General features: G+C 40.6%; 3 protein-coding genes across 8 annotated transcripts; 1 reads left to right on the top strand and 2 right to left on the bottom strand.

Moving 5' to 3' along the window:
* Positions 1 to 1324: 1324 nt before the first annotated feature.
* LOC143216375 (phospholipid scramblase 1) lies at positions 1325 to 12692 on the bottom strand. Of its 6 annotated transcripts, none has more exons than XM_076439344.1 (7): positions 12356 to 12692; positions 8908 to 9121; positions 5055 to 5153; positions 4261 to 4478; positions 2983 to 3138; positions 2025 to 2186; positions 1325 to 1951 (listed from the first exon to the last, which is right to left on the bottom strand). In XM_076439344.1, exons 2-7 carry the CDS (start codon positions 9113 to 9115, stop codon positions 1910 to 1912), a joined length of 885 nt encoding a protein of 294 aa, XP_076295459.1. In that variant the 5' UTR covers positions 9116 to 9121; positions 12356 to 12692; the 3' UTR covers positions 1325 to 1909. The 6 variants fall into 6 exon arrangements, with proteins under 6 accessions (XP_076295459.1, XP_076295465.1, XP_076295461.1 ...); XM_076439350.1 differs by having other exon boundaries at positions 8950 to 9121; XM_076439346.1 differs by lacking the exon at positions 12356 to 12692 and adding an exon at positions 11712 to 12293.
* Positions 12039 to 15733, top strand: Rap2l (Ras-associated protein 2-like). The gene has a single exon (XM_076439354.1). It carries the CDS (start codon positions 13443 to 13445, stop codon positions 13986 to 13988), a length of 546 nt encoding a protein of 181 aa, XP_076295469.1. The 5' UTR covers positions 12039 to 13442; the 3' UTR covers positions 13989 to 15733.
* Positions 15734 to 18492: 2759 nt separating this feature from the next.
* On the bottom strand, positions 18493 to 22975 carry LOC143216363 (uncharacterized). The gene is made up of 2 exons (XM_076439318.1): positions 22834 to 22975; positions 18493 to 22442 (listed from the first exon to the last, which is right to left on the bottom strand). Exon 2 carries the CDS (start codon positions 22350 to 22352, stop codon positions 19512 to 19514), a length of 2841 nt encoding a protein of 946 aa, XP_076295433.1. The 5' UTR covers positions 22353 to 22442; positions 22834 to 22975; the 3' UTR covers positions 18493 to 19511.
* Between the last annotated feature and the right edge of the window lie 5 nt (positions 22976 to 22980).

Raw genomic sequence — 22980 nt, 5'->3', positions numbered from 1 at the left:
TGTTCGAGAATTCTAAGAAAGACGTCTTCGCTGATTCTCGAAGTGCTAAATTAAGTGAAAGCCTTGCCGCTCATTTCGCGACATACACGCGACTCGTCCCGCGCTCCGTTTCTATCTTGAGAGATATACTATAATATATGTCCTTTGCCAATCGACGTGTGTGTCGACGATAATCGTGAGTCATTCCTTGAAAGGTAGACGTAGCATTTGTTAGAGTTAAAGCGTATACTTCGACGATTAGAAGTACGTTTGGACGGAGTACCTGATTAGTTCGAGAAGAGCACCGAGCTATGCCACAATCGATTTTATTTTGCAGAACTTGTTCTAGACGTTTCGTATAGTATAAGCCACCGTTTCGCGATTCTCCCTCGTTACCGTCCTGCGAGAACGTTCGCCAATTCCTACGGACAGAGACGAGAGACGTTAACGAAAGAGAATCGTGAATTGTTTCGCGTGGTGCCGCGCCGCAGAGATCGCGATAGAACCCGAGCTATACGCTTTATCTGTGACCTAATAATTGAACTCGATGTGCGGTATTGATATATTCCTAGGATTAAGGATCTAATGCTCCCAACAGACTGGTTTCCAATATCTTCCGCGCGGGCAAGTTTTTCGAGGAACTTCTTTCTCGGCGGGATCGTCGTTAGGTGTTGCAAAATTTCGATCTATAGGTTTCGATGGTCCCGCCTCGTATCGATTGACGAATCAGTTCGAACAAGGTGGAAATTTGATGCTTGCTGTATCAGGATTGCCCTGGTCCTGTCGAGAGCAGGAGCGACGAGGCCTCGCCCGCTCGATGTCTCCGCCCGGTTTCTCCAGGGCGCTATCTGAGCCGAATATATGATCGAAATCGATCGGATAACTGAATTTCCATGTTTAATTTCACCGAAATTGGAATACCGCTATCGAAAGCCTTGCTTGCTCCGACGTTTTAAATGAAACATTATTTCTACCGTCTTCCGATGGCGGCTGAACGTTGTACTTTTATAAATATGGATGTACTTATATTTTGTACAGGCTGTACCTTACACGACCAGGATCTGTTGACAAAATGAGATTATATGTATATGTATAGTGTCGGTGTTGTAAGAATAAACGTTTTACGGTAGGGTTGTTACTTTTGTCGACGGAAGTGTTGAAGGGTGTCTCACGTTAAGTTTCTCCGGCCGGATTTAAGATAAATTGTGATGCACTTATTTCATGTAACAGCATATACAAGAGAAAATAAAGTTAATGTTCTGTCGCAAACACGGTTTATATTAATTAACCCCCACTATTATGCGTTGCGACGGCTTACCGATACGGTAATGAAACCAGCTGGAGCTTCAATTCTTTCAATATTCTTTATAAGACATCACAAAAATATCATACAATGTTTCTGCAATTTGTAAATACAATATAAAATAACTAATATGTATACGATCGCTGTAGAGTTCGCGTGTAAAGTAACTAGTTGCATTGGTATCAATGCGTAGCAAAATTTGTTGTATAAATCGGATTTGTTTGTGACATCGGAAACCTGTCAGTCTCTGAACGTAGTATTACGAAATAACACGTTTCTGAATAAATAGCAATTGTTGCGTATGCAATTGAAACGTTGGCGGGCAGCGCAATGTACATGTGTATATCGTATCCTCTACTGAAATCATATTCTGACAGTTAAATGCAAACATACCGAATAATAATCGACAACGATTACACGTCAGATCCTTAAGAAATCGTTCGACGAACGATTCTTTTTACACATTTACAAAAATAACTCATCAGATTCAAATATATTACACGTTCGAGCGTGACTCCCTGTAGTTAAAAGTTTTGTAGGGATCATTAATCATTAATATAATAGAGTGTCTTGAACTGTCCAGCATTGGAGAACGCAATAATCCCGCATTGTCCAGCGTATAAAGTTCTACAGATTGTTATTATTCTGTCCTTCGAAGTACATGAAGTCCTGAAACACAACTTCATTAGTATCCAATCAACAAATCGTTATACCGAAGACGAAACGATAAAAGGAAGCTCACAATTAGCAGGCAAGCACCAAGTAAAACGGCTTTCATCTTCACATCCAAATCTAGGGGGAAAGAGATGCCGAAATTGTCGGCATCCGTAAAGAATTCCCTACCAAATCCGCTCCATTGTTTTTGAATGACTCCAACCGTATGGTGGCCGTCGGCAGACTTCACCTGCACACAAACCTCGTTGTTCAACGCTTCCGCTACGCGAATTTTGTTTTCGGCTTTTGAAAAATTTGAAAAAATTCTGGGATACTTAGGGTAAATGCCTATAACTGCGGGTGTACGTTTTACTACGATATTTTTCCCCAATGAGATTGAAATACGCAAAAATAAATGTGACCATAATTATATTAACACTAAATGAATTCCATATAACGTTGAAATAACAAGCACTATCGAACGGTTCATTTTTCACAATATCGTAAAAATTACATTGAATTAATTTAGTTTAAAATAATATGATGTAAAATAACTGGTAAACTCCCTTTTTTTATTTTCACTTAGACACTTTCATTATTATGCTGCTTTCAGAATTTGCATTATTCGAAAACATATGGCTGCGCATGTACATAGCTATTTTCATAAAGCTGCGACATGCTGTCGAATAATGCAAATTGCTCCTCGTAAACGTAAAAATGGGACTTTAGAGGTCGACTGCGGCCTAGATTGATCTTTTATCTAGCGGTTTTGACTACGGAAAAAACCCCCATATTTGCATTAATGAGAAATGAAAAGGCGCATCCCGCACCCTTGCAATCCTGGAAACGCGAGTCTACCCCCGTAATCATAAGGGTCTCCTGTCCTTTCCCTTTGGAAGGACACAAAAGTGAAATGTTCGCCTAGACATAAACGACCCAGTGTGCCCACGAATTCCATAGGGCCGGTCGCCGATGACCCTCGCCGTGTACTACCATTCCGTATCCCTTCCATGGAAACCGAGTTTTCCAAATTGCATGCAAATTACCTTGAACGCTACTTCTACGCAACATCGAAGCCATGGCCCTTTGATGGTCAATACGGTATCCCCGGACGCGTTGCGAACCGAAAACGATGGCCGCCATAAAGTCCAATCTTGCGTCACCGAGCCCAACAATGTGTCACCGGAATAGACCTCCAGCTCCTAAACAAACAAATCACTGGTTAATATCACGAAAACACAGACTGTCCGAAGTCCAAACAGACGACTCTCTAGGCTGGACGTGTTTCGAACAATACCGCCGCAAGGAATCGTGGCCGGCGACGGCGACCAGCCGGTGCTGTTCAAAGAATAAGCGATCGTGACCGGGCTTCCCGATGGGACGACTAAACATTTTCGTTGAAGGTGATCGTCGCAGATGGTGCGCACGTGTGCAACCAAGTTCGCGCGCGTCATATGCGCGCCGCATGTTCGACAAAGCCGCTAACGGGAGGCGTTTTGCAAGAGCAATACTCGTCGGTCGCCATAAATAAGGAGGGCAATTACGCGACCCATGCGTCCTTCGTAAACCGATCAACCGTACCTATGCACAGCGGACTGAAAGCCTATTTCTCGTGGCCAAAATTGGATTTTTCAAGTGTTATATCTTGAACAAATTTTGATATACAGGGTGATTCTGAGAACTGGGACAAGCGACTGCTCTTTTTAAAGTGAAAATAGGAGAAAATGATATAGGTAAAAATGTCATAATACGTCCTAACTTCCTATGACCTTATTTTTTATGTGGATGTACCGATACAGAGCAACTGTATATATTTTTGTAACATTTAAAAGTATACATATCTTCAACTTTCAATGCTTCCTAGAAAAATAATAAGAATTCGGTGTGGCTGATGGACTTTCCTGCAACTGTATTCCGGTAAAGTGATAAATTCGTGCATCGAGCAGGATGCAGTGATTCACGAAAAGCTGACGCACACGTTTCTCGAAATGACGTAGGTAGAAATTCGCAGTTTCAAAACGAGCATCGGAGAAATCTTTGAAATAAATAAGGGTCTTTATCTTCTGCAATTAGAAGTAACAGTAAACTGTCGTTTTGTACGAGTGAATCGGAGCTTGAAATCGGAAATGTCTGCATGCTTGTTGCAACGGGCAACACTAGAGTTTTTGTTACCGTGATAAAAGCCGGTGAGAAATTGCAGGGAATTAAGGCGTTAACATCGACGTACGAATTTATTGGTCGGTAGTTAGCATTTCCGGCACGATCGGTTCCCGTCAAGGACCGGCTTCGTTTCTTCAGACGGTGCAAAAAGATGATATACATACCTGCAAACAGCAAGGAAAGCAGCAGCTGTGGCACCTGAAGGGTCGAAACATTCGAAGGACTTCTCTTCTGGTACCGTCGATCACTTGAAATTCACAGCTCCGAGACGCGCCCAGACATAATCGTCCACATATCCCGGATTCCTCGGCAACGTAGTACACCGGCTCGCCCCTGACGTTCATCACGCTGTACTTGTTTTTCGTCTCGAACCCGACGAAAGCTGTTTTTCGCATAAGCAGAAGCTCGATCAATTTTCATTCTGAAAACTATACTGTTCAACGTCAACGTTTTACGTTTCTCGGCTTCGAAAATTTCTCCTGCTTTCACTGTGTGATACTTGTGCTGAATGATTATGTAGACCTTCTCAATCACAACAGTGCGTTTCAAACAGAGCGAGATACCTTTATCGCACCGTTATTTTTCTATTTGAAGAATTAAGGGTCCGAAGCGAAATGAAGTAAAAATTTCGCGCCCAATATTATTTTTAAACAGTGCACTATTCTCGAGAAATGATTCAACCAAATGGAAATGACCTATGGAATGTAGAGCGGCTATGTTGGCGATCGAAATGGTCTACGTTTGTAGAAGCAACTAGGCGTTTCAGAGCCTAGATCTTTGGATCGATAGGTAAGCTCTTGAACTCGCTAAGCTAGTTCAAATTGTGCACTCTAGGTTTAATGGCCGGCCGGCTACTGTGCTCTAACGACCCATTTGCGACCCCGTTACACTCAATTCGAATGAACGATACGAAGACGAAAATTGACGATAACGTTAGCGACACGCACAAGCAACTAACCTTCGATCAGCTCGACTTTTTGGTGGACGAAAAGATGGTCAAGGGCCATAAGGTACTCCAAGCCGGGTGGACAATTCGTACTCGGTGGCAACCAACCACCTGAAATCAAATTTACAGTCGTTCCTCAAAACAAATTGTCTTCTAAGGGTACATACATATCAAACAAGCAACAAGCAACGAGCAGAATCAAACCAATGTAATTAAATGTGACTGTTTATAGTGGAGCGGTGAGGAGAGAATAGCGGCGCACACACAAACAAAAATCACCGCACCGCTCGCCGCTCCACTATATTCCCGTACTTTAGTCGAGCAGTTTTCATCAAAAAGACAATCAAAATGTTAAACCCCTAGCACCTCAATGGCGACTGTATGTATAAATTGCCATACTATTATTTAAAATTTAAAACAATAAAAGATGATCAAGGTTTTGTTGCAATCTGAGAAGATCGAGCGAACGCGCTCGACGAAATTTCATCGTGTATAAGGAGCGTATTGTGGCACCTCTTTTCCTCGTCCGTGAGGAACCTCGTGTATCCCTTCTTCCGTTTCGAGCGGTACCTCTCCAGCGTGTCCCGAAACAGAGTGCGGAGTCGCCTCCGTACTTGTTGCACCTTTACCTTCCAGGAAGTCTCGTAATATTCGGACTCCATCGCGCACAAATCATTTCACTCTTGGCTTCTTATTATTTTCGACGCGCGATCTCTCTGTGATACTCGACAATGAGGTTTCAAACTGATTGCACACAGAAAATTTCTCATGATATATTTAACTATTAATTGGTCAAGATTACCGGGGCGCGTTCTCAACGCCGAGCGAAAAATTCTATTCGTTAACAGGGACCGTCTGTGATTAATCGGTGATATTTTATGAAATTGATGACAATCGCCGGGACTGTGTCCTTTGGTATCGACAACGTTCAATGCACTAAATTAAGAAACAGTTGTTTTGTCGTGCGCTCCCCCGACGCGGCGAAACGATAAAACTTATGTACTTTTCCTGGGACACATTTACTTCCTCGGGCTGCTCCGCTTCACGTCGTTATCTTCGTAGATAAATAAAACAATAAATACTTCTCCGCGCGGTGATGATTTTCCAACTGTTCAGTAGGGAGTACATATTTAGAGCAACCCACACTGTCCTCGTGTTTTCTCTTGCGTGACGCTTGTACAGTACATACGCCGTGACAATTGATGGGAAAATCATTTATTTTCTTCTACGAGAACTCGATTACCTGTTCAACTAGCCGATCAAAACAATCGTAATCCTGATATCGATAAAAGAGACGGTATCTTCGGCACATAAATACCTTTCCTCCGATTAGTAATTCGCTGTTCGTTCAATTACAGTTATTCGTACACGAGATAAACTCCGACGACATTCGAGACAAACGACTAAAAACATTATCTTATCTATTCGGACGAATTTAGATGTGTGACTCGCAAAATTACCACTTCAATCGAGTATCGTTGACCCAATCGAAGTGTAATTTTTAATTGCGGCGAGCACACGATGGCCAGTGCGTTTGCAAAAACGAAGGTCTGCCGTGTCGTGCAACATGATTGCAGCCCTTCGACAGCAGCGAATTGCGAATCCGCCGACGCACGTCCGGCTGGCAGCGTCGCGTCGTTTCGCAGATTGGCCGGGATATTATTTAATCTTCGTACACCGTTGATTAACCATGAATCACCTCAACGTGCAACCGGCCTCGTCCCCTCGATCTCTGTCCGCCAACGTTTTCTCGAAATTAACGCGATCTCTAAAACAACACAGACCCCTTCCCCGACACAGGCTGCCTCAAAACAACAGAAGAATATTACGTAAAAAATTATGTGATAACGAGGTGTAAATGCAATATGCAAATTTAACCTTTTGCACCGCGAGCAATTAGGCCACACGTTGCTGGACGACGCTAACGTGGGCGGTTCAGTTGGCCTCTAGAGTGCAAATGGTTAAAAGTGAACTATACTAATCGCATTCGCGGTTCTATCGGAGAGTTTCTGCTTATGTTCAACTAGAGTTCCATCGTTTATAGTCCACGCAACACGTCTCTCCCCGGTGAAACAGGATTTCTAGCGATCCAAGAGAGAATTGAACGATAGAAGAAAGTCTGAAGAGACTCTACCTCCGTATAGGAGGGTTCATTTATCAGGACAATAACGTAACATTACCAGACAATCGTCCAGCAACTCTGACCCTGTCCACGAGTCTTCTTATTCGCCCGTTATATGTATAGGCAGACTCGTATATCTGGAGACGTAACTCGTGGAGCTCCGATAGGCTACAACGAGAGAGGTGTACACTCGGTTATGAAAAACATATAATTGTTTCTCCTCGAACATATGAATAGCCACTCTAATCGTTCATCTCCTTGTGCAATGGGTCGATTCGTTCAATTCGGTTCTGTTTATCATCCGGTGAGTCAACTCATCCCTCCAGTTCGTCTGTCTGCTTTTCCGGTGGGATTCCCACGTTCCAAATAATATTGACGATCGCGCAGCGTTGAAGAAAAATTCGATCGCTTTCGTTGGTCCATGGATCGAGGAGTTCACGATGGCACGGTTACGGTGGGATCAAGATCACAGAGAAAGGTAAATTCCAGGCATCAACCGATCAGTTAATGTTAATTGTTCTCTGCACTAAAATCCCCAAAGAAAGAAGACTGCGGGCCCTCGGTTGAAGGGGCCCACCGTTCGCACGGAATGGCGCGGGTGTATTTACTGCCGATAAGAGGGCGAGCTGAGCCAACGGGAACACGAAACTGGATGTCACTTATCCCGCATACGTGACGCTTCCATCAACGAAGACGACTATTATCTACTTACTGATCGTCACTTGGCAAACACCGAGGCTGTATCGTGGCTCGTTTACGACCTCTTTTCTCTTGCACTGCGGACCCCGATAATGCTAGTCAACTGATAAACTCGGACTCGAGGTAACTGCCCCGAACATCCACCAATATTCGGGAACGTTTAGCCTACTAACCCTCATTTCAACCGAATCGAGCACTTACTGGTAGCTGTTTCTACAGGAATTATAATTCTAAAGTAATCCGATTACGGGCTGTTCGTTTGTAATTCTGATCTTTCAATTAAATTGCGATTAATAGGTGTACAAATCACTTCGCTCGCAAACAAGCCACATATGTTGATACCTTGAGAATAATTCCCATTACCTTCATTTTACAACCGATAAAGTCAGTAACGAATTTCGTTCTAATACAATGATTCATTGTGAGGGCTACGAATGAATTTGTACACCTAATACAAAGCACAATGCAAATTAATCGAAAGATAACCAATTTTCCTGGTGATAAGAGGAGGAAGAAACCATGTGGGACATTTCAAACACGGAAGATTGTTATCGGCAGATTGAGAATTTTATGCATTTATAATAGAAATGGGTACATACTTCAAACAGGAGAAGAACTAAAATCATTGAAGAATAACGATATACTATTTTCAAGGTCAAATTATTCAAGGTCAGCCTTATATCTCTCGCAAGGTGGTTACCTTTTATTTTTTCTTTTTAAAGACGCAAACAGTGTCTAGTCAGCAAGGATGCGATTGTTTAAAAATACGATCCAAACGAAATCTGATACGAGGCGATAAGCGCGACGTAAACATGATTTTTATTGCGTGCTCTGTAACTACGAGACAGTGATTCGAAACGATAAGTATAGTCCTTCAGATAACATTCTCATAGCGAACGTACATTGCATAAGACTATCGGTAAAGCAAGAATTCATCGAGGAATGACATTCAAGATAATTTAAAGGAAATGAAAACAGTAGAATTTCAATTCGTGGATCCGGTACACTGAAAAGTTAATGAAATCTTTTGCATCAATGTTTTACCTTGTGATAAAATCGGCATATCAGGCTGTTGCTTCAACATACCGGGTGGTTGCATCGGCATACCAGGTGGCTGCATCGACATACTGGGTGGCTGCATCGGCATACCGGGTTGAGGCATCGCGAACCCGCCAGGCGCCGGTGCAGTTGCAATCGGTTGCATCGGCGAATATGGCGGCGGGGGTGGTTGCGTCGCATACGGGGAAGCCATATTTCACTTGAATTTCAAAAAAATTTCACTTGAAAAAAACCCAATTCAAATATACCAATACAGAGCATTAATTTTATATTATCTCTGTATCGTCTTTATTATAACACAATTATTTTTCATTATTCAAACAGCACAGAATCGAAGTTGCTAATTGCCCTCCATTGGCACATTCCCAATGTTATTGTCAATGGCTGAGGATATATTTGACATTGTACGACGCAATTGTCATGATTGTTTGCAAACAATGACAGTCGAAAACAAAAATTCAACTTACGGTAGGGATTGTTACAATTTGTAACTTACAAGTGTGCACTCCAAATTCACCCTTGTGAAAATCAATTTCAACCTTCTACAAATAAAGTATTTTTAAGTTTTTGTAAAAGAAATCGAATCAAATGTAAATTAATCGTTAAGAAATTCAACATTTTATTTACATGAAATCTTACTTATTTCAAAGTAATTACCAATTCATTAACTTTGTAATGTATGAAAACGGTGTGTAGATATATATGTATATATGTATACATATGTATTCATTGTAGCCATTTTCTGATTAATAAATTTTAAAAATGAAAGTACATATGTAATGACACAGTTCGCGAGTGTCTAAATAAATGTATAATTGAATCTAAATAAATAAATAATTAATTTGAAATAAAATTGATTTGTAATGGGTTGAATTTGATTCGCGCAAGGGTGAATTTGGAGTGCAAAACCTATACCACAATTATTTTTTCATTCTTCAAACTACGTAGAATCGAAATGACTCTGATTGATGAATGACTGATGATTGGGCTCCATTGGCAGATTCCCAATGTTACTAACAAGGTCTGAGGACATATTTGACATTGTACGATGCAATTGCCATGCATGATTATTTGAGATGCGCGTATTAGATTACGATCAAACAATGGCAATCGAAAACGAAAATTGAACTTGCAGTAGGAATTGTTAAGAGTATCCTGATGACACTTGACAGTTGATTATTCTAAACTGTTACTCTTTCCACTTGTCTGTGCGTTGTTTTGATATTTAGGTTATGTTTACATAACCGCTCGGTCGGTAATGTTCTGCGTACAGACACCATCGTTACGAACGGAGTAGTCACGGTGGTAATTAGTTACGAGTAGGATCACACGATGACACGAAATTCCTAATCGTGACAGTGTAATGTTATTGTATAGTCAGGTCATTGTCCCCTCGTAAAGGTCGTTGTAACTTTACGTGAGGACACGAGAGCTATAGCCGATAACTCTGCATTTTTTTATTGATAACAATCCTTTGTCTCCCGCGAGCACGACCATGATCGATAAATTTTTTCGCTAAATTAACCACCTAATTTGAGCATCATGGAAACTATATAACATATTATAATTAAAAATCGATAATTGGTCTACGAAACATATCAAAGCAACACACGCTTTTAGATTTTTCAGTATTCTCGTCGACGCCGTAATTAAAACCTGATCTTTTATCGTTTATTTCTATTATTATACAACGAATTATTCCCCCGGTGATGTCATGTGTTTATTTAAAAAAAATTATATTCTAACAATCGGTAACCAATTAGTCGGGTAAATGTTAAGACAGTATATAAACAAATCGATACGTCTACGCGAACATATTGTATATGGATCGATTGAAATCAAGAATCGCAGGTGTTGGAGAAGAAAAAGACTAAAATGACACCTTAAACTAGATTCCGCCACGGCTGTTGCACTACTTTTTAACAGCCTTGAATTAGGTTTCATGGACCCTAATCGACAGTTTCCTCGTTTATTGTGTACAACCTCGATAACTTTTCGTTCGTGCTATTCTTTTTTCCTCGTACTGTCGACCACGCACTGATTACTCTCTGCACGGTGAACGAACCGTCAAGCAATCGGGATAATCAGTCTGAATTAGTCGTTAATCAATAAGACGTCCTAATTAGCGACATAGAAAATCATTGGTAAGCGGAGCGATAATTGCACGTGCATCTCGAGTGCCAGATGCATTGTGCTCGGTGACAGCTGATTCAGTACAGTGCAATGTGTAAATCGATTCGTTTGCCCTCTGCAACTCTACACAATTGCAACCGCATCTACTACGCTAAAAAAAACAATGTACGCACGTATTATTAAGCTAAAATTGCTAAATAAAATCAAGCTTTTCGCGCGTGATGATAATGAATTCCATTAATTCCATTAAAATGATTTTGCTTTCGTTTAAAGAAGCTGTATATTTGTTTCAACGAATTTTCGTGCTCGTTCGATGGTCCATTCAGAATTGTCTCTCTCGCTGACTAATTATCGTCAATTCGTCACCAAACATAACGCCGAAGTGATGCATTGTTCAGTTATGTACACTTTCATCGGATGATGTCATCGTGTCTCACATGTGTCTGCGTTCGCATACCACAAGGTCGTCAGCGAGAGCTGGAATCACATATTTCTATGCGACATATCGACACCGAAGGGACACGACGTGGATTATCGGAATGTTAGAGACCGCAAGATACGGTGACGATGTACGCTTCCTGTTTTACGGAAAACCGGGGTTACGCCCATCGAAAGAAAACTATCGAATATGTTACTTATACATATATTATACATACGATCCTCTCTCGGTCACCTTTATCGTCTTATCCTTTCTTCTTTCCTTTTCTCCGTTTTCGTACGTTATACCGGAAAAGAAAGGAGGAACACTCAGAGGAAAAAACGAGTAGTATATGTATGTATATGGTTGAAACTCGAATTTCCTATTGCACGCAATTGCACGCGTGTCTCTAATGCATGTCTCAATATGTACATATCTCTTTTGGGACGATTTATGCTGTGTTCTCATGTGATGAGCAATCTTCTGCTTCTGCACATCATCGACACGAACACGCACACGGACGAGCCGCGTTAGTTTTGTGCAATGCTCGATGACTCAATTAACTCTCTCGCGAGAACGTCTGTGTTCCTAACATTATTCAGTACGTGGTGAACTGTTTACAAATATTTTGTACAGATCTCTAAAAATGTCTATTTACTCTGGCAACGTAACAGTTGTACGAATAGCTATTAATAATTATAAATAAAAATAATAACAAGAAGAAGAAGAAGACCGCAACGATTGACTCATCGTTATTAATAAAAGCGTCGGTTGCAAATAACCGGGAAATGTGTCCAAGCACGGCCGCACGAATGCGAAGAATAGCTGTAAAATTGATTCGTAGATCTGAAAGGAACGTTTGGTAATATTAATAAAACTCACTGAACGCTCGGGAGCGTCGAGGTCGTGGATAATGCTGTCTGGAAGATAAGAGAATGACACTTGCATCCGGTAAAGGGAGTTTCCGTGATTCCTCTCTTACTATTTTCCTCGGGCACTGTTTTATATGCACGCAGAACTAGAGAAAGAGAAAGAGAAAAAGATGGAGATAGAACGGACTGTGTTCGTCGCAGCGCTGCTATTCGTCCGTGTTCTCTGTCCCGGTCGGTAACCGGCCAATCGCGTTTCCGTATCGAAAGGAAACTCGAGGTCCAAGCGACGAGGTTGAAAACGCGACTTAAGGTTCACGATTTCGGCTCGGTCGAGATAAGTGTCGTGGGCCCGATATATCGTACACAATTGACCAGGCTGTACTCGTACGAAGCAGTAGGTAGTAGCGAGGAGGAAGCGGAGGAGATAGAAGAGGCATAGTGCTCGATGTTCGAGTGCCAGTCGGAGAGGTTCGAAGAAAATCCAAAGCGCGATAAGATGGCGTCGCGCACGTCAGAGTCAGAGCCAGGGAAGAAGTGAGGGGTAGAGGAAAGACAGAACAGGAAGAAAGAGGCAGGCAGGCAGGCCAGGCGACTGCGACTGCGAACGCGAACGTCGCCAGGGGACTGCGGTGTGTGACAGAGAGTGCGAATTACGGTGCTGTCATGTCCTGTTCGGGCTTGAGGAACGGTTGCGTCTCGATTAATATCGTCGTCGTGGTCGTCGCCGCAGTGAAAACGTAACGTGTGGATGATATACACATTGTATGGTGTCGTGTGCTTTAGTACGTAGACGGTCGTATCGATGCCTTTGTTCGGCAATAAGAGCTGTTCTCGTTGGAGCGCGTTAGCTTCGAGCATACGAGGACGCAGTTAGTAGCGGGCAGCCACGGTTGGCTCTACGACCGCACGGCTATACGGTTCGAGAAAGAAGAATCGGCATCGGCGGTGTGGCAGTGTGCAATCGGTCCGATCAGTACACGGTGGAGAGAACAGAGAGCAGAGAACACTGAGAGCAGCAGCCAGCCTTCCTCTCGGTCCTGGACACGTTGAGGAGGAGAAGGAGGAGGAGGAAGAGACGGAGGCGAACTGGCAAAGAGATGCGCGAGTTCAAGGTAGTCGTCCTCGGTTCGGGCGGGGTAGGCAAGAGCGCGCTCACCGTGCAATTCGTCTCGGGATGCTTTATGGAGAAGTACGATCCAACGATCGAGGATTTCTACCGGAAGGAGATCGAAGTGGACAACTCGCCGTGCGTGCTCGAGATCCTCGACACCGCCGGCACCGAGCAGTTCGCCAGCATGCGGGACCTCTACATAAAGAACGGTCAGGGTTTCGTGGTCGTGTACAGTCTGACGAATCACCAAACCTTCCAGGACATCAAAGCCATGAAGGAATTGATCACCCGTGTGAAAGGTACCGAACGCGTGCCGGTGTTACTCGTCGCGAACAAACTCGACCTGGAACACCAGCGCGAAGTGGACACGGCTGAGGGCACTGCACTGGCACAAGTCTGGGGTTGCCCATTCGTCGAAGCGTCCGCGAAGAACCGCACGAACGTCAACGACGTATTCGCCGAGATCGTACGCGAGATGAACTTCAGCCCCGAGAAAGAGAAGAAGAGCTACTGCTGTTGCAGTGTCCTCTAATGATTAATCAAAATCCTGGCTGACACCGGGCTAGCCGAGCCACGTTAGGTAAAGGATATAATAGAATCTTCGTAGCCGGCCGACGGATACGCTCGCAGTCCGCCGGAGTCGATTTCGCTGTTTCTATTTCGGCTCAACAGTTTTTTGGGCATGTGCTGTGAATTCGCCAATCTGTAAGACTAACGTGTTACCTTTGGATCCTTGTGAATTCGACTACGTCAAAGACTAACGCCGTCTCTTGGTTCTTTTTCTATCGGAAGATCACGCAGTCTGCCACAGGGCTCGCTGTTAAATATTTTAATATACATGGATAGTATTATATGTAATATTATTGTAATATATTATGATAGACGATAAGTGGGCAACGAACGAGGTAACTCCGTCAGCAAAGGACCAATACTCGACAGGAAGGGATTAGGAATGGACTCTCGAATGGGCATCGAGGACTGCCCTGCGACAGTTGTTAGGCTTGTCAACAGCGAAACCAAACTCGATACAATTCTAGCTTTCTGCTCAATTTCAACAAAAGCGTACACCGTGTGTTTCTTCTGATCCATACGAAAAGGACCTGTGCCGGCTCTCTCGCAGGCTAGATGCCAATTAACGCAGCATCCAGCATACTACTTTGCAGATATTTGAAGGAATCACTGTGGTGGTTAGCCGTTCGACGTAGCGGAAACAATTCTAACGACCGAGTAAACGTTCTTATTACAATGTATAGTCGGAAGCTCTACTAGAGAAGGCAAACGGTCTTGTGTACGCGTCGTGCAATGATATTCATTAAAGATATATTATCTATGCTCAAACGTCAGAGGCTGCGGTAAAGAATATTTCGTATAAAAGAGTTTTGAAACGGTGTGTTGTTAATGTTTCCGGTAACGAGTGTGTACAGTTCTTATTAGTAACAAAAGAAAATACATGTTTTTATTAAGGGAAAAAAGCATAGAGTCTCTAAAAATTGTCTCCACGACTCGAATTTTATACCCGGATGATTGTGTTCTGATTTTAATACAATTCCTTTATACACCGGATATATTATTTTCGGCCGGATTGATTGGAATGGGAATTGGAAGTGTGGTATCTGGTGCTTTATTCGAGGGCAAATGTATTGGATGTAAACTAAAGAGGAGCGAACATCGACAGAAAGGAGAATCGTGGTAATCTAACAGTAAAAAATATTAGTACATAATGTCAATCGTAAACGTAATTATAGGATTTATATGGTAAAGTCTGTATGATAGTAACAAAAAAAATAATACAAAGACTTTGTACAATTCCGATAAGTTTTTTAGTGAATTTTTCAAGCCAGCAAGAGAAAGCAAGGCTGCGAACACCTGTTTTTACGCAAAGGCTTGCTGGTACATTGATCCCTTCAACTGCAAGACACGTTATGTGGTTCTCGTAAGAATATCCGATATATCCATTGCTTTATTCTGAACACAAAAAGAATTTCAGTTGAATCTCCTCGAATCTTCTTAGCGACGCCGATCACCGTTGAGTTTAGCGCGAACATAAACCGATGGATGTGAAAAAAAGAAAAAGAAGCAATGGGACTCCCTTATAAGTAGCAGTAGGTCGTGTGTAATTTTTCTCGTGTGATCAAAAAAGGAAAAAAAGAAAAAACAGCCGAAAAATCATATTTATAATACCATAACAGTCATTACATTAGCCTGATACGTTATTATTTAACACGCCACCATCAAGAACTCATTAATTTCTCCGTGTGTATGTGTGTGTGTGTGATCGTCGCACGACGTACCGTTAAGCAAAATATAAGGGTTGTTCGCTCGACTATCTTTTTTTTCTTTTTAAATCGAGTCTGACCGAAGCACGTTAACCCTCGCCAATTAATATATACGGATGACTGTGCCTGGGTCCACCTTGGCCCGTAGCATTTTTTTTCACTTGCATGAACATTTTTAACCGTCGAAACAATTAATTTTTAATAAATTTCTCTTGTCTCGAACGGTAGTTCCGTCAAAAGCGGCAATTCCTATGGTCGTCGAATGATAAATTGATAAATAGCCGCCTTCTGTGTGTAGATGGCTTTACATACATATACACATACTACACGTACATATACATATATATTCAGCGAGGGTTAATACAGACTTCTGAAGAGAGATGATACAAAAACAAAAAAAATGTGTATTTATAGTTTGTATAATATCTACATACTCGTTCGTCTATAGATTTTACCCGTCTTTCGGATCGCATTGCGATGTTGAATTAAAACGATACCGCTTCCCGGCAAACCGCAGTATCGGAGGACCCCGAAGTCGAACTGAAAAAGCTTCAAACGAACTGATGTACAGTATTTCTATCATGGGTAGTTAGAGGAGAGTCCGACGATACACGTTCCGCGCGGGAAGAGCTATCGGATATACGTTAATTCGTTTCTTTTCCAATTGTCGGTGCACTTTTCGTAACGGTCGTCTCATGTCGAGTACGCGCGGCTCTGCAGCCCCACACACACACAGTGAGAGAGAGAGAGAGAGAGAGAGGACTTCAAAAGATAATTCCACGCAGCGCACAAAACTACTACTAATTTATTACGAGAACAAAAAATATCCAAAGCCAGGTGAGAATCGACTTGAAACAGATTTGATTGTAACACCGTCCGAACGTTAATTACTAGATTGCGGACTTCATGTACTTATACCTAAAACAAGCAGAAACTTCAGGAGAATTCGAGAATTTCTATTCGACTTGTCTATTTCTTGTAATCGCTTCGGAAAATCGAAAAATCCGCAATCTATTAATTATTATCGGTTCGTGGAACGATAGAAACTAGAAAATAGGAGACAGCCACGCGTATTCGACCGACAAAGGGTGCTAATATATGCCACTCGTCGGTTTAAGATTGGCGATGCGTATGTATACCGACACGTAACGAATCGGCCATCCAATTTCGTTACTCTGTACTCAACTGAAGAAAAAAAAAAGAAAAATGGAAAACAGGCCAGGAGGATAAGTGGATAGGTAGAGGGAGGGGGTGGGGTGGGACTGGGGAGAGGGGGAAGGGTGTAGGGGGACAACAGATAATTATTCGTATCCTCTATTTTATCACTCGGAAAAAATTCATAGTCTCGCTGTGATCCCGTAGATGTAACCGCAGTTTTTCTATTAAAAACGACCGACGATAATAAACCGTCGCGTGTAAAAGCCATTCAACGGCGAATCAAAGGGCCTCTTTGTGAAACGTGTAATCGCCTCTCGCTCTATTATCGTTACGTTTTTTCCGCCCTCCTGGGTTTTTTGTGCTTCGCGAAAACCATGGATTGGCAAAAGGACTTAAAAAATGAGAGAGAGAGAAGAGGAAAAAGGGCTTATTAACTGACTGGGGATAGCCTTCCGAGTAGCTAGCCCTCCACGGAAATGAATAAGAAATAAAAAAAGAGGTTTCTATATTTGTATCGCTTCTGTACACGCAATACACACATGCGCGCGTGTCCGCGTATCGATACGTGAATCGCACATACATACACACAGAGAAGACACAAGCGTGTTTAAACCGGACACGAGATCGTGTTTAAGAATATTTTTCTAAAGGGTACGCGTTTTTCTGAGACTTTTGTACGAGACGAAATGAAATTTGTCCAATTACTCGGAAGGCTATCCGACACGTGAAAAGTCGAGCTATGTCAGAGTCAGCATATCAGTGTCAAGGACCAGGTTCGTTTTCTTTTTTCTTTTACTTACTCGTTTTTGGCCAGCAAATCCTTCCGATTTTTCAAAAGACAGAGAAAAAGAGAGGGGGGAGAGAGAGAGAGATGAGAGAAAGCGAAGGGTAGAAAGAGAGAATAAATTTTGGAAAACGATAATTTTAGGAAAAGAAAGCACAAGAATTCACCACCTAGAAAAAAGAAGAACGATTCGCATACGATTTTATAATTAGATATAAATAAATGAATAAATAAATAAAATATATATATATATACAATATATATATATATATATATATGTATACATACAGATTTGTTACGCAACTGGGTCACATTAATTCGAAAAAACACCACGATTTAGATGTATATCGGCCTTTCAGTACTACCTGCGTATCGATATTGAGTACGAAATACGTTATATTTTTTACAATGTGAAGAATCTGTAAATATTATAGCGTCGAATTATATATATATATAATATTAATAATAATAATAACGAGAAGGAATATACCGATAAATGGTTATCTGACATCCGAGAAAAGACAACAATGAGAATGGCTAACAGTAAAAAAAAATGTGCATTTCCGTTAAGAAAGAAAAAACCATGGTTTGTGTTTAAATATTCGCGGGACGCGGTACGTTTTCTGAGTTTTTAAGCGTTTTCTTTAATTACTTTTTTTTCTGTTTTTTTTCGTTGACTTATCGTTCGCATGATCACTTGGGTAGACAGAGAACGGATACTCGAGACACTTACAAACGACACCATCTGCGAAAATAAGAGAAATTTTTATTCGCTGGTAATTTTATAATCTCTCTCTCGTGTGTTCGTTTATTCTGACTTGCGTCGAAAAGGGAAATACACGAAGGCAACGCGCGTTATTTTTTACATGTAGTAACGAGACAGAATAAAAAAGAAAAGAATGGAGAAGAAGTAGAAAAAGGTATACCAGAATGTATATTATTTGTATATTTCTCTATTTAATGCGAGTGAAAATAAACGAATAAGCAATCACAAAAACGCATTTTCTTTGCGCGGAAGATAGAACACTCAACAACAACGCGTGGCAATGTTTCTTCTTTTTCTTTATAGTGCATTTGTTTTTACGTCGCATAATTGTATTGGCGCATTTAGCTACGATTACCAGCATAAGAATCTAGTCACTACAGAATTCTTGTAACTCAATGACATGGAAAAAGAAAAGTGCCAGCCAAAAAGCTTGAAAAAAGGAACGTTTTTACAATTGTATTACCCTATCGTTCAATAATAAATTCTGTTCTAAATGATTATAATACCTTGAAAAGTGGTTCTTTTTATTTTTAATTTAATGAATGAAATCAAATGTTTGTACGGTACATCGTTCTTAATTTTGTTACCGACATTGAGAGACTACGATTGGATTTCAGAGATGATAGGTGGATACGCAACCGAACTTTTCCGCTTTGTATCTGCGATATCAATTTTTCCATGGAAACATTGAGCTTGTTCAGCGATAGCTACCCAAATGATTTTACCTTGTCTGGAAAACTGGTGCACATTTTTTCTTTGTACGCAATTTTTTCACTTTTTTTTATTACTAACCATTGTACTGGCATTTTGGCAATATCGCACAAATATAATATAGAATAAAACTGAACAACATATGTGGTATCAATTAATCCTCGTAAACAAAAAATAAAATGAAAACCAGAATTCGATTTAATGTTGATCCACCAACATAAGAAATCATTACAAAAACGGACACGTATATATACGTTTACGAATAAACACAGTTGCAATAGTCCATAAAAAAAGACTTTTATAAAAAAAATCATAATTTATTATAGTAACATAATGTGTTTCTTAAAGCGTATAGACAGTTTAACTAGAAACAAATAATTCATTCATTCGTTTGATGCACTCGTACGCTTCTGTTGCAGGTACTTTCATACAGGCAGAAATGATTTCATGATTTACATAGAAACTAGAAATTTTTGGATTATGACATTTCATAGAAAGTTCATTATACATATCATTATAATTCTGCTCAAAATTGAGACACTGATCACAAAACCGGCTACAATTGTTCACCAGCTCCATGAAATTATTATAATCATCCTGCGTGTCTCTGTTCGAGTTTGTAAAACAACTGTTATACAACTCCGCGTAATCAGTCTTGCATATGATTCTTTCGAGTTGACGAAGCTTTTTCGTCAACGATTCGTATAGTTTTCTTAGATTTTCCGGACGTTCGCTCAGAAGCTTTTTCGCGAAATCTGTAAAGGACTTGAATAAAGATAGAAATAGATCGACTCCACCAATGATCGGATACTCTAGAGCCAAACAGCAGGCTTCTATCATCAAGCGAGAGAAGTGATCGTATCCTTCCAAGTCGGTGTTCCATCCAAAACCGTAACAGTATATTTTGATAACTTCTATGCTTAGCCTGCGACATTCTTCTTCGGTCGACCGAGTAATCAAGTACCGCAAAAAGTCTTCCCTTAACAAACTCAAGTTCGACAAATAGTCCCGCAGCTTCTCCGGAGTCGTAGGATCTTCTTTCAATCTGTTTATCACATTGAAACAACGTCTTTCGTAATCTTCTATTATAGCAATTGGGCTCGGATCCCTTCGCATTAGGAACCAAAGAGGCGTAAAATGTAACTTGTCTATTGGTTCGATCACAGCTTGAACCTCTTCGAATATCTCCCTCCTCATAGAATCAGGAATCACGTCGCTCTTAGTCGCCAAGAAATACGTTAATATTTTAGTTATTTGATTAAAAGTTTCGTTGCTCGCGTATTTCGAGTTACGCTTATCATTTCTTAGGAAAGACATTTTCTTAGCAAGAGCCATAATCAGATTCTTGAAGTTTGTGTTTTTGGTACATTGAGCTCGCAATTTACGAATACTGTAGAGAACATAATTTAAGTTTGTTAGATTGACAGTGTCTTCCTCCAAGTATGGTATGAAGACATTGTTCATCAAATTATCCTCGTCGATTACAGATTGCTCCAATAGAACCGCTATAAACTTCATGAATTTTCTTCCATCCCATTGTGCATCCCCTACGCAAATAGTTCTTAGGATACTAGTTAAAAGTATTTCATTATTGTCCCCTCTAATCCTCATAAACGGAGATAGAAGAAGCGTGTCGTTAGCAGGAATCATTGTGCCACCGTAGTCTTGGTGGCCAATAGTTATCTTTAAAATTATAGTCAATATTAATCTAGGATTTTTCAATAGGAATATCAAAACAATTCTCAAATTGGTCGATGTCTGCATATTGGAATTTTGTGCAATGAAATCGTTAAATGCTTCCTCCGTGTGCGGAGATTCTAAGTAGTTTTTGCCATCGTGCTTTGTTAGATACATCATTACGATTTCGTAAATATCTGGTATCACCTGAAGCGACAATATTCTCATGACTAAAGTATAACTGAGATTCTTGAATTCTTCGTCTGTCGACTGTTCGAGAACGAAAGTTAAATATTGTAACAGATTAAAGCATTCTTTCTTCCCTAGTAAAGATCTGTTCGTAAAAACGAAATCAAGTATCGATCTGTCCCATTCTTTGTATCGACATAACAATTCTTTCATAAGCTCCTTTTTACCTTCAGATATGGCACAGCAAAGTTCTTGCAAACTTAAAACGAAACTTGACTTATCGAGATCTGGTTTCGAGGCGAAAACCTGCAAACATTGTACGAGTTGACTATTCTGCGACAGCTCCTCGTTGTTCTTTATAAATTCTAGAAAATAGTAACATCCAATTCCAATAGAACGTTGTAACGAGATCATACTATTGTCTTCGTCGTCTATCTCCGCCCAGTCCAAATAGACATAACAATCGATTTCTTTAATTTTAGTGAACAACAATTCTATCAAATTTCCGTTTAACGTTGCTATTGCGATTTTCAAGCGACTCTCTTCGCATTTTTCGTACGTATCATTTCCAAACGTTATGTTGTATAATTTTCTTAAATCTCCAGACGTAGAAATCGTTTGAATCTTATGCTCTAAACAATTATGTACTGTAGAAATCAATTTTTTCAGCATAACACCGCAACGCTCGCTTTTTTTTAAACTCGACGATGTTGCCAGAGATACAATCTCTGGATTTGTTAACAGTAGTAGGAACTCTTGAAGATTATTTTCATAATTTTCTATACTTTCTTCGAGATTTTGAGACTGTACACCGACTTCGTTCAGTCTAAGAAGTTTGGTGTACGCAATTGATATTATATCATGTATAAAGTTCATTGATTTCGGAAAAGGTAATTTTTCTATACACTTTGTCACTATGGCCAGTACTTCTGTGAACAGATCGAAGGGCATATAATAAAAGGACTGTATTAAAACTTCCTCGTATTCTAGCTTCCACAATATTTGTATAAATAAATACGGAGATATCGGCGGGCACATATCAACTAGATGGCCTCTGACAATGTCTTCTCCCAAACGCTCTTGGTTCTTAAATTTAGCATTTAGTAATAAATACAAGTAAGATAGAGCACATTTCTCGTTGCTGACCAGACTCTTTTCTTTTGTGGGTATGCCGTAAGACTCGAATAAGTTCAACATTGTTTCGCACACTTCGTCGATGTGACCGATACTTTCGTACGTTGCCCGTACAGTCAGAAACTGTAGACCATCGCATTCTTGATTCTTCTTCATCAGGTATGTTTGAACCTTTTTATAAAATGCATTCAGTTCTTCCATTGTCGCTACAATTATTCAACTACGATCAAATTTGTACGATTCTTTGAAATAGTGCATAGCATGTGTCAGTGTTTCTGTCTAACCAGAATGCTACAAATTATAGAAATGAGTGAGTACATTATATAAAATATATGGTAGTTAAGGGGGTAGACCAGGGTAGACCCGTTTTCAGGATTGCAAGGGTGCGAGATGCATCTTCTCATTTCTCGGTAATGTAAAGATGGGGTTTTCAGTAGCCCTAAAAACATAGGTTTCCGGGATAGTTTTGAAAGTCCTACTTTTAAAATCCTACTATAGCTGCCGCAGCTTTATTCTTCGAAATAATGCAAATTAAGTAAACGTAAAAGTAGGACTTTTGAGGGCGACTGCGGCCTGTATTGTTTTTTCTATCTGGCGCTTTTGAATACTAAGAAACCACATCTTTGCAATCCTGGAAACGAGTCCCCCTCCTTAAAAACGAATTAGAAAAAAATATCGTTACCATAGATGTCGGCAATTTTGATTTATCATGTGCCTCTACGGTCCGCAGACAAATATATGCCGATGCCGGTACTGCGTCATAACTTTATCATAGAGGTTACGTAACTGGCCAATAACAGAAAAATAACGTGTGCGATCCGATTAATAA

This window comes from Lasioglossum baleicum, chromosome 15 (genome assembly GCF_051020765.1).
Source record: "Lasioglossum baleicum chromosome 15, iyLasBale1, whole genome shotgun sequence".
Lineage (NCBI taxonomy): Eukaryota > Metazoa > Arthropoda > Insecta > Hymenoptera > Halictidae > Lasioglossum > Lasioglossum baleicum.
This window is presented reverse-complemented; position numbering and strand designations above follow the sequence as displayed.